Here is an 11,744-nt window from a genome sequence, read left to right on the forward strand (position 1 = left end):
ACGTGTTATTAGTGAAAGTGTAAGATGTGTATGTAAGAGATGAATACACATTTCAAGTCATGTTCCGAGTCTCTCCTGCAGATTTTCTATCTGGCTTAACAATGTGTGTTCTGCCCTTTGTATGTCAAATGCTCTTGGCACATAGATAAGTCAGTCAAATTCCATCCTTGCTTAGACCATTCCAGCCCTGCTGGGTAGGGTGACCATATTTCCCTATGCTGAATATGGGACATCTGGTAAAATGACTCATATTCAAGCGAGTTCAACGCGCGTCACGACATCAATCAGAACTATGCAGTACAAACATTCAAATTATCAAAGTTGATTGAGCCTCTGTTAAAAAGAAACACTGCGTGGTTGCATTCTTTTTATTTGCCTTCTTATCTTTAAGGCATTAGGGTTCACATAGGGTGGAGTGACACACACATCCCTACCCCACCACACACACCAGGGAGAGGTGACACACACACTCCCGTACACCTCTCTCACACACCGAGGGTGATCGACCAACCGACCAGACCCTCCCTGCCCGGCGCTCTCCATCATGCCTGGCTGGGCCTCCAGGAGACTCCTCTCCTGGTACCTGGCACTGTGTCTTCCCGAGGCAACATGCTGGGGGGACACGCATGGTCACATCCCCCCGCTGATTTCTGCCAGCACTTACACCAGAATGTGGCCAGCAGCAGCTTTTTTGGCACTGTGGCAGGAGGGGAAGACAGGAGCTGCTTCCAGGCGCAAGGAAGGAGGAGTGTGGGGAAGGGGTGACCTAGCGTTTCTTTGCATAGTTAATCTCTTCTGCACTCCCCCGCACCCCTGTGGCTGGAAGCATCTTGTCCCTTTCTGCTGCAGACAGCTAACACCGCCAGACTGCTGCTGGCCACTGACATAACCCAGCTGCCTCCTGGCGACAGTGCAGACAGGAATGGGTTAAGCCCTAAAGATACGTTGTGCACCAGGGCCCAGGGAACCTGACTGCAGGGGCTTCAGCGAACCTGGCCAGAGAGGTGGCTCAGCAGGGAAGGGTGCCTAGGGGATGGTGCAGTCCCACACTCCCTGGAGGCAGGACCAAGAGCTGGGGTGTGAAGAGGATGCTAAGCCCATGTCCCGGGGGCTGCTATGGAGCCTGCAGGTGTTCTGACCAGTGGCTGGTTATCCGCACAGGGCTGGAAGTGGGATTTGTCCCACCGGGAGGGATATGGAGGAGCAGCGGGACTGGGTGGGGCGAAGGGGCAAAGTAGGGAGAGGACAGCAAGAGGGGAAGCACGTAAAGAGCTGATGGGTGGGCAACGCATAACTGGCTGCTGCCTGGGGCCTTCCTGCACTCACCAGTGACTACAGTGCACAGCCAGAGACGGCCGGAAATGGGATGGGGGGCAGAGCCCTGCTGGCCGAGAGTCTGCATGCAGCAGGATCTGCGCTGATGGACCAGCCAAGGGAGCGCACTGCATTTTTGCACCAGTCTGGTACACCCACCACCATCATCGGCCACTGGACCTGCCCCCAATCACTGCTGGTGGGCGGGCGACTGGCGAGTAGGGATACGGCCAGCAGCAGGACCCATCAGTAGTGATGGGGTGGGGAGATAGAAAATACGGGACAATTTGTCCTTTTTTAAGAAAAAGTTGGGACACCTGCAGGAGGGCTTAAAAACAGGACTGTCCCTTTAAAAACAGGACATCTGGTCACCCCACTATGGGGCATGCATATGTGTAATAAGGGCAGAATTAACTTATGCTGAGGTATTGCAAAACAGTTCAGTAAGCTAATGTGGTAAACCAGGTAAGTGGGGGAATAAATTGCAATTCTGCAGAAAACAAAAATGTCAGATGTTCTATACTTTGTGCAGTTTTGATTAATCCTTAGTAAGATCCCCAAATATGCGGTGCTTACTTCCTGCATGCCAGGTTAGAAAGCCGTCCGTCCAGTCCCAGTGGATACATTTGGCTGATGACCATGGTGGCACTGGGAGCTGTGAAAAAATGGGCCATTTTCCTTTTGGACATTTTCTCATTTGCTTGAATTCTCAAGCCTGCATTTTTTGTGTTTGTTCTCCCTGGGAAATTGTGAGTTTTGGTACATTCTTGCTGTGATTCCATCTCCCTTTTGAAAATGGATTCATGACAGGACACAAACAGTTCAAAGCCTAAACAGGAAATCAAAACAAGTGTCACCTTGTCAAAGTCTCCAGATGATGCAGCATTTAACTTTACTGTTGTGAAGTCCTGCAAAAGGCAAGGAAGAGAAGAAAAGGATGAGTTGTGTGATGGTTGCCACTTTTTCTAATGTTACACCATGCATTTTGTTTTATTTTATTTCAGTAAAAGTTGCAGTGTCATTACAGACACGAGCTACAGTGTCACCAATCATCTTCACCATTTCCGCCTGTCTTTTCCCTATGTCTGCATCTGCTTAACAACAAGCAGGGTTACCCTAGGACAGGGGTCGGCAACTTTTCAGGAGTGGTGTGCCGAGTCGTCATTTATTCACTCTAATTTAAGGTTTCATGCACAGTAATACATTTTAATGTTTTTAGGTGTCTCTTTCTAATAAGTCTATCACATATAACTAAACTATTGTATGTAAGTAAATACTGTTTTTAAAATGTTTAAGAAGCTTCATTTAAAATTCAATTAAATGCTTGCCCCCCCCGGAACAGTGGCCAGAACCCGGTCAGTGTGAGTGCCACTGGAAATCAGCTCGCGTGCGCCTTCAGCCGCGTGCCATAGGTTGCCTACCCCTGCTCTAGAACTTAGGAACTGCCAAAAGAAATAGATCAGTGGTCCCTCTTCTGACCTTCTGTGAGAATTCAATACATTAGAGGAAGCTGCAATACATGAGAGGAAGGTGAATATCACTAATAAAGCATCCTATGCAATTATGCTCCTTTATGGGGGAGGTGGCAGTTTCGCCTGATCAGCTGAAGAATAAGGCAGGCAGGCCTCGACGTTTTTATATTTTTCATTCTAATTTCAGTGCTACTCTTACTATACTCTCAGTAGGGGCTAGTCGTTTAGCCTCAACAAATCATGTAAAAAAATAGCGTGGTCATGGTAAACACAAATCTAAGGTCATGAATGTACAGAAAAATGCCCGGTCAGGTTATTTATACCCAAATGGTCTTTGTTTTGCAATACAATTTTTTAAAGCCATGCAAAAATATTTAACAGATAGCGAGGGACTGGGGTTTTTAAAGAGTCCAGGGTACCCAAGTTTACTAGAGTTGGACATGAACTCCCATAGGACGATTTGAAAATCCCATCCCCAACTATTTGAAACTGCCATCCCAATTCCTGCCAGTTCAGTCAGGAAAGAACCACTGCTCTGGACTGCTTCCAGGACTGTCTCCACCACAGCTGCGAGGGACAATAGTGCTGCCCTGGTTGCATCTCACGTGCCCCATACAGAAATCACAGAGTCTGAAACCTTTCCCCAGCACAACAATCGCTAGAGCTTCCCACTTCCCATGGTAGGCAGCTTTAACGTCGATGATCTAAGGTTCTCAGGAAATGAGGTTAGTTGTTTACTGTCATCTCCCACATGGCAAACACCTCAAATGTCAAAAGTTGTGAAAAATCACAGAGGCCTTGATTCTGACAACAGCCATGACAGAAATGTACTTTAGTCAGACAAGTCTAATCTTCATTAGAAGCTATTAAGATACTGTATTTGGCTCTGTGGTTTAATTAATATGCACCATGTAATAGCACTGCTTTTTATCTGTTACATTTGTTACTTTTAATAGCGAGTGCACTCGGGCTCTGGTTATCAGCGAAGGTAAACACAAATGGCCCACTGTCCTCTCTGTCACTTGTCACTTTATAAATGTCTGTCCTAGCTCTTTAACTCATTTTCTTTCCCAGGGCAATAACCCAAGTTATTAGGTATGGTTGATAACAAGGTAGCACTCGGAGACCCCACTCACAGTCAGGCTCCATTGTGCCAGGTAATGGCAAATGGCAAATGCGTGGTTCCCGTCCCAAAGCACTTATAATCTAGTGTCTTTAATTCCTCCTCTGATGCAAGCAGAAGGGGAAAATAAGCACACTCCTGGACCAAGGTTGAAATCCTGTTTGTTTGCAGTAAAAGATGAACAGTCGCCACATACAGTGAATTACAGTGCCACCTACCATCTTCAGCGTTATTTCCATCATTTCTTCCTCTGTCTTTTCCCTCAGACAATGAACCATTGCAGCAGAGCTGGTTGATTGGCAGCCAGATACCTTAGCAATTTTCTGCAATCAATAAAAAAAAAGTCACTTTTAGTAGCTCTGTTATGGAGCACAACAACAACAACAACATTTAGCTCTTGGGTAGCACTTTATCCCTTCAGTGTGCTGCGTACACATTAAGTTTTGGTGGGTCTGGGATTTTTCTCTACTGTAGGAGAAAGAGCTCAGCTTGTACATTCTGGACTTTGTGTGTTTCAAAAGCTTTTCAAGGAGGATGCTGCAAATAAATCATACAGCTCTGTGCACTTGCTGGTTTCATTTACTTCTTAGAGCTTTACAAACATTAACTCATCATCACAAAACTCCTCCCAGCTAGGAAGATGGGAAAACAAAGGCACAGAGGTTAAATGACTTGAGCGAAGACATGGGAAGTCTGTATCAGAGCAGGATCACAACATATAAGTGTTTCAGTCAGTCGCGTGCTTAGTAAACTACATTAGCATTTCTCACATTTTGCAGCTAGAGGACACACTTGTTGCTCAGTAGTGGAGTCATGTGAGCCAGGGGCAGCGGAGATATGGGCAGCTAGCTGGGAGGGGAACCATGGCAGTCCCTAAAGCGACCAGTCCCAGAGCACCTCAAACTGGCCTAGTGGAATCGTCCAACTCAAGTGTCGTACAAACTATAGATTTCAGTTGGTTCCAGTATTGGATACTAGTGTATAAGGTGACATTCTCTAGGACATTTCTGCCTCCAATAAGTTCACTTCCAATTTTGCTGTAAACTCTTCTAATTTGATTGTTGCAGGATGTAATAACAATGACTTTGCATTTTTACAGGGTCTTCCACTGAGGAAGTCAAATAGCTTCACAGACTATCAGCTAGCCTCACACAATATCTGTCAGGCAGATGAGGAGGCTATGTATCTTGGGGGGCAGGGCAAAATTCCAGTTCTGTTCCCTGTCCCTCCCTTCCCAGCAGTGACCCCATTCCAGTCCCCACACCTTCCACAGGGACAAGGCACTCCCTCATGCGCGAGTTTCCCCTCTATCTCATCCGCCCAGTGCATGAGGGCTGTTCTTCTCAGGGGACTCTCCTACGCTGTGCTGTAGAGGAGCAGACTCCTTGTGTTCTAGGCAGCAACACCATTTGGCCAACTACCCCTCGTCTGGATGGAGGGCAGCCAAGCCAAATTTAATGGCACTGCACCCAGCATGTCAGGTTGCAATGCCACCCACTGAAATTTGCTGGCTGCCCGTCATCTTTACAGAGGGCGATCAAGTCTAATTTCAGTGCTGTTAGACCAGGCAATCCAGAGAACACTCCTAACTGTTCTGGGAGCAGCCGTACTGATTTGTACAGGTCTAGTGCTTAAAAGTGTCAGGCCATGATCCTCTCAGCTCTGGTCTATGGAACTTTGAGTAAATGCAAAATTCGGTGAGAAGGTTGGTGTCATAAACAGATAAGAAAAGTTAATAGCACAGAAGTACTTTATCTCTTTGCTGTAAACGGTTAACAAGTTCAGTAAGCCTGGCTGTCACCTGACCAGAGAACCAATCAGGGAACAGGATACTTTCAAATCTGAGGAGGGAAGTTTTCGTGTGTGCTGTTATGAATTTGGTTGTTGTTCACATCTGGGGACTCAGACGGACCAGATGTGCAACCAGTTTCTCTCCAATCTCCCTGATACAGGTTCTAAACTCTAAAGCAAGTTAGGCTTATGTTTGTTTCTTTATTGCAAATGTGCATTTGGCTGGAAGGAGTTTAATTGTGTATTTGGCTGAAGGAGTTCCAAATTTGTATTTTTCTGCAAGGATTTTAAATTTGTACTTGTATACTTAGGCTGGGAGGTTTCCCAGTGTCTATAGCTGAAAAACCCTGTACCTAATTCCATCTTAGATTTACACAAAATATTTTTACTGTTTTTCTCTCTTTAATTAAAGTTTCTTGTTTAAGAACCTGATTGTTTTTTATTTTGGTGAGCCAGGGGACTGGGTCTGGATCCACCAGGGAGTTGGTGGGGATAAAGGAGGGAAGGGGGAGAGAAGGTTAATTCTCTCTCTGTGTAGGATTACTTGCTCTCAGGGAGAGTCTGGGAGGGGGAGAGAGAAGGAGGAGGGAAGGTGAATTTTCTTCTCTGTTTTGTGATTCAAGGAGTTTGAATCACAGTGACCTTCCAGGTAACGCAGGGAGGGGAAGCCTGGGAGAAGCAACAGTGAGGGAAGGGTTTACTTTCCTTGTCTTAGATCCAGAGGGTCTGGGTCTTGGGGTTCCCCAGGCAAGGTTTTGGGGGGACCAGAGTGTACAGGCACTGGAATTCCTGTTGCTGGCAGCGCTACAGGTTCTAAGCTGGTAATTAGCTTAGAGGAATTCATGCTGGTACGCCATCTTTGTGACGCTAAGGGTTAGAGTGGGGAATTTGTACCAATAACAAGGGGACATTGATTTGTTCCCAACAACTGGTGCCACTATCTGTAGTAGGTAGGTCTTATCCTCTCCCTTTTTAACAAGCCAGTTAAATGGCACAAACTGGGAATAAGAACTCAGGTTTCCCACTGGCCAGTCCTGTAATACAGAGATAATCAACTATTTTTGACAAGTCCCAAATTTTCTTGGTAAGGTATAGCCAAGGTCCAGACCCAGAGAAAATAAAACCAAATTAATAGCTATTAAATGACAAATAAATAAGTTAAAGGAATTTTGCGGTCTGTTTCAAAAGCATTGGAGTCCAGGATTTGGCCTGCCGGGCTGCTATTGAACCTCTGCTGTAACTCTAATCAGAAAATCCACACTATCCCGTTACAATTGGATGCTTGGGTGCCATTTTTTTGAAGCAGTGGAGTAAGACTAAGCCAAAAATGTGGCGTACATGTGCTAGTCTGTGGGTTTAGAACATGCAATATGATAAGTGCACATATAAACTGGGTATGTTTGAGTTATTAAAATATCAAGTATGCACAGTTTGCTTGTTTTTCACAACAAAAATGTCTACAGTCTACTGTACATTTTTACAGGGGCAAGTCAGGTCCCAGCTTCTACAATACAGTCTCGATATTACCAAGAACCTACATTAGCATGTGCTTCAGGATGAGCAGTGACAAACCCCCTTGATTGTATACTCACTCCTGAGATGGCCTTATGGAACAAGCCCTTTGCCAGGAGGGATAAGATCTGAAAAGCAAGAAAAGAGGGAGAGCACAAACAATCTAATTTTGACCCAGTGAATCACAACTGCAGTGTCACAAATTATCTTTTAACACCATTCGTTTCACTTTTAAAAGCAAATATTATTAAACTATGTCAAATGCTCTTGTAGAGTCTAAGGGACTGATTTACTTCCAAACCTCTCACAGCCTGGTGCAGATGATTATCCTCTTGGTTTCAAATATGCTGAGAAAAAAATAAAAAAGGGGGGTATACATGCATCCAAAAATAAATGTTCTATCTGTTACGTTGCTGTTACATGGGGCTGCTCACCCAGACCTGGGTGACTGTAATGTGCAAGTGACCTTAGCGCAGATCTTAAGTGGGGCAGAGGCACTAACTTTGGAATTTTACACTTGGTGAATTTTATCTCTCTCTGCACACTTTTGTTCCCTACCAACAGCTGTTTTAAAATTTATTCAGTACTTCAAAGTTAATTAAAGGGAATCAACACTTGGGTCCTTAAAACAAATAGGCGACTTGTATGAAAAGAAGAGTTTCATTATCTCAGAAATTCTTTAATATCAACTCTCCTCTCAGAGAAGGTTGAGTTTGTACACAGTTCCCCAGCCTGGCTTCGGTCTCCAATAATACTCAATCTGTCATTATCTCCCTGACTTTTCGCTCGCAAACTCACAATAAAAAATATAGGGGTGTTTTTTTTTAAAAAACTCATTAGTGATCACTATAAAACCTACAAGGCAGAAAACGCTGACTCCTCCTGCAGACTCTCCAATATAGTGACAGATCCTGGATCTCCTCCAAATGTTCAATATTTTCCCTGAATCCACTGGAGAGCTGCCACTTGATCCCAAATACCCCAGTTTCCACGAGCATGCTCATCACCAGAGCTGAAAGCAAGAGAATATAAAGGGAAGTAGATAGCCTGAGTTTTATAACATACATTGTGTTATATTAAAATATATCCAAGGATGCATCAAAGCTTGGTAATGGAGCAACACCTGAAAAAACGGAGCCCTTGGCACTGTCAGGAAAACAAGTGATTAAAACTCTTTGAAAACTCAGGCCAGGACTAGCATCAGTTATCTAAACAGCACTCTTAGCCCTAGACACTACCGAAGCACTAATCCAAGGCTATGTCTACGCTGCCATCAGAGGTTGTGAGTTGCAGTTCTTACACTTATACCTGCATTAGCTTAATCTAGCTATCAATCTAGCTAAAAAGAACAGTGAAGACGCAGCATGACCCTGCTGTAGGGTTAGCAGCACAAGTATGAGCGCCAAGCATTCCAAGAAGGGGTTTGTACACGCTGGGTTCCCACATCAACATGTCTTCACGCTTAGCTGTGCTAGCTAAAATAAAGCTAATGCAAGGTATGTCCTACCTGAGCTGCTGCTAGTCACACCTCCAGTTGCAACTATAGATAATGAACCAAATGGCTTTTGGTGCTCAGAGACTACAGTGATCAGACACGGAATAAATGACAATTAGCCTCAAATGCCCCAATTCAACAAAGAAGTAATGAACTTGGTGGGACTTACTCATGGGTTTTAAAGTTAGGTACAGCTTAAACATCGTGGTTGAAACTTGAGGCTTGAATACATCAGTGCATAGTCAAAAATAGATTAGATAAACCTGCCTCGAAGAATTAACCCAGACTCCTACAAGACGATATTTTTTCAGGTCCGATTTTCCTCTCCTCTGAGAGAAGGGCTGAAATTTTCTTCAGCCTCACATGAATTAGAACATAAAAATAAGCAGATAATCAAAAGAGATCAGATTATAAACTGTCTTTCAAGATATAACTGAAAAATGGCAGTTTTCAGAGGGTTATTAGTATGCTACTGGTAAATTTCACAAAAACTTGGGATGCACATGTAAAAATGTGGAAAAGAAAGAATGGACACTGTGTTAAAGGAGAATTAAGCATGTGACTTAAGGAGAGATGGAATGTGTGATCAATCACTAATATCTTTGGATGTCGTGCTGTGTGGATGACATCTTTATAATGAATCTGTCCTATTGTGGCTTTCTGCGTCTTTTTCCTTTAATGTACAGACCCACTGTCTGAAGCCCTACAGACGGGCATTCATGGTGGTTTTGGTTCCAGGTAAATATATCTGTTTCTCAATATTTATTTGGGTGCATTCACAAATAGCCACACATCAAATCCGACAATTGATAAAGAAAAACATGAAATCAAAGTCGAAGCATAGCAGCACACCCAAACCTTCTCCCAAAGTCAGCAGTGTAATGACTAGAACCTCATCTCTAGATGTGGAAATCTACCTATTCCACAATTTAGGCCTTTAGTCAGGGTTTGTGTTCAAAGACCAAAACAATCCATAAATAAACGAAAAACAAATATAAGTAAGAACAATAGAATAACAAGTCCTTCACTTTAGCCGCGAAACGTCTATAACAACACAAAATAACTCCTGAAAACAGCTTACTTCGTAGCCATGCAAAATAGGGTATTCCAGCCACATACAATGGTTCCCACCGAATGAGCGAGTCAATTTGTAGTGGGCTTGAGTAAGACAACACTTTATACAATGCCAGACAAACCTACAGAGCATAGAAGAAATGTCGTCAGACACACAATACCGAGAATAGGACGAACACTAAAATCCAGCCTTTCGTCAATGCGCACACATTCTACCCAAACTCTAATATAAAGTACCTCAGAGATCCGCCCTACAGTCTGTACTGAATTGTTACAACCACCACATTTTCAAAGGCTGATAGTGCTGACCCATCATATGTTGAAGCTGCACCAATCACTAATCCACCTCCATGGATCCATACCATGACCTGAAAAAAGCAGGAAGAGTTAGTCACCTACATCTGTAACACCCTGATATTACTTCAGATGTAAAATTCAAACCAGAGGGTTGCTACTTTTGCTGTGATAAAGTACTATTTTGTGCTATTTTGCACAACACAACGATTCTTGCTCGCTCAGCTGCTTGAGAATATAGTAAAAAAAAGTGGTAAGACTTTTTCAAGTCCGTGCATCTCAGTTCTAAAGAGAAATTATTATTTTATTAAATATTTATATTGTTATTATGCTGTTTTGTAGGGCTTAAATCTAAAGATACAAACAGACAAAGGGTAGGAGATGGGAAAAGAACTTGCAAGCAGAGAAATATGGGGAAAGATTGGCCCAGATTTGTTGGTTACAAATTGTAGGGAGTTTAGGTTTTTTATTTCTAATTGGGGTAAGAGATAGAGAAGAAGGGAGCAGGAAAAGGAAAGAAAAAGAAAGGGAATAGTTACCCCTGTTTCTTCAATTCCAAGTGTCCTTGCAGAGTATTTCATACACTAACAGAGATTCTATTTTGAAAGGACAATAAGGTTTTTCTTAGCTTACTTAGGAGAATAGCACGTACCCTTAGAAACTGGCATTATATAGCAGGGTCTTTGGATCTCAGATCTAAGAAAACTCACATGTATGAAATATACAGAATGGCATGAAGAATAAAATAGATGTTCATGAAATGTGGAAAATAATTCTGAGTAACAGAAAATGGGAAATAAAATAAGAAACCACCAACCTGAGGCAGGTGCCTTCAAGTCATCAAGTTATGACAGGGCACATTTTACTATTTACTTAGTTTCTCTGTTTTCAGAGTTTTGTGAAGGAAAAGTGTGTCACATACACACTTATTTAACATTTCAGTAAATAGTTAATTATAAAATATGAGAGAGTTTTTATGTTATAAGTCTCAACAAATGTTTTAAAAATATGAACCTGCAACTAGATAGATCGATCCAATTTTCAAAAGCAGGCCCTAAAACTATACCTGCAAGTTTGCATACAGCAGTAAAGTGCTGTGAAGTTTCTCTTATGGAATCAAATTGAGCCCTGCAGGGCCGGCTTTAGCAAGTGTGGGTCCCGATTCGTACTCACCCGGTAACACTCTGGGCCTTCGGTGGCACTTCAGCAGAGGGTCCTTCACTCGCTCCGAGTCTTCGGCGGCACTCAAGGACCCATCACCGAAGACCCGGAGTGAGTGAAGACCCGGAGGGCCGCTGGGTGAGTAAAAATTAAAAAGGCGCCACAGTGGGGCCCTCTTAAGCACTGGTGAGGGGCCTTCTTAGGCACAGGGCCAGATTCCAGGGAATTTGGGCGAATCGGCCTAAAGCCGGTCCAGGAGCCCTGCAGTGTGTAAGCACTGACCTCCCTTAATGGGAGTTGTGCCCACTTACACTAAGGTATAATTTGACCCATGGAGTTACACCAGGGCTGAACTCATGGCACTGATTTTGCAGTAATGTTGCTTACAGGTAACATGTCCATGTCTGAGCTGACAGGCGTGTACACGTTTAGGAACAAACAGTCTTCGGAAACTTGGAAAGAAAGTTTTTCTTTTCTGTTAGTAAATGCATCCGATAGATGCTGCCCA

At 43.6% G+C, this 11,744-nt stretch overlaps 1 protein-coding gene across 1 annotated transcript in view; it reads right to left on the reverse strand.

Annotated features, from left to right (window-relative positions):
* LOC116816987 (fatty acyl-CoA hydrolase precursor, medium chain-like) overlaps positions 1-11,744 on the reverse strand; it is a 49,644-nt gene that overhangs the window by 5,631 nt on the left and 32,269 nt on the right. The window contains exons 7-8 of the mRNA XM_075073657.1: positions 4,128-4,232; positions 2,172-2,222 (exon numbers count right to left, since the gene is read on the reverse strand). Coding sequence (XP_074929758.1) covers positions 2,172-2,222; positions 4,128-4,232 — 156 coding nt within the window. The remainder of the gene's footprint in view (positions 1-2,171; positions 2,223-4,127; positions 4,233-11,744) is intronic.

Source organism: Chelonoidis abingdonii, chromosome 19 (genome assembly GCF_003597395.2).
Source record: "Chelonoidis abingdonii isolate Lonesome George chromosome 19, CheloAbing_2.0, whole genome shotgun sequence".
NCBI lineage: Eukaryota > Metazoa > Chordata > Testudines > Testudinidae > Chelonoidis > Chelonoidis abingdonii.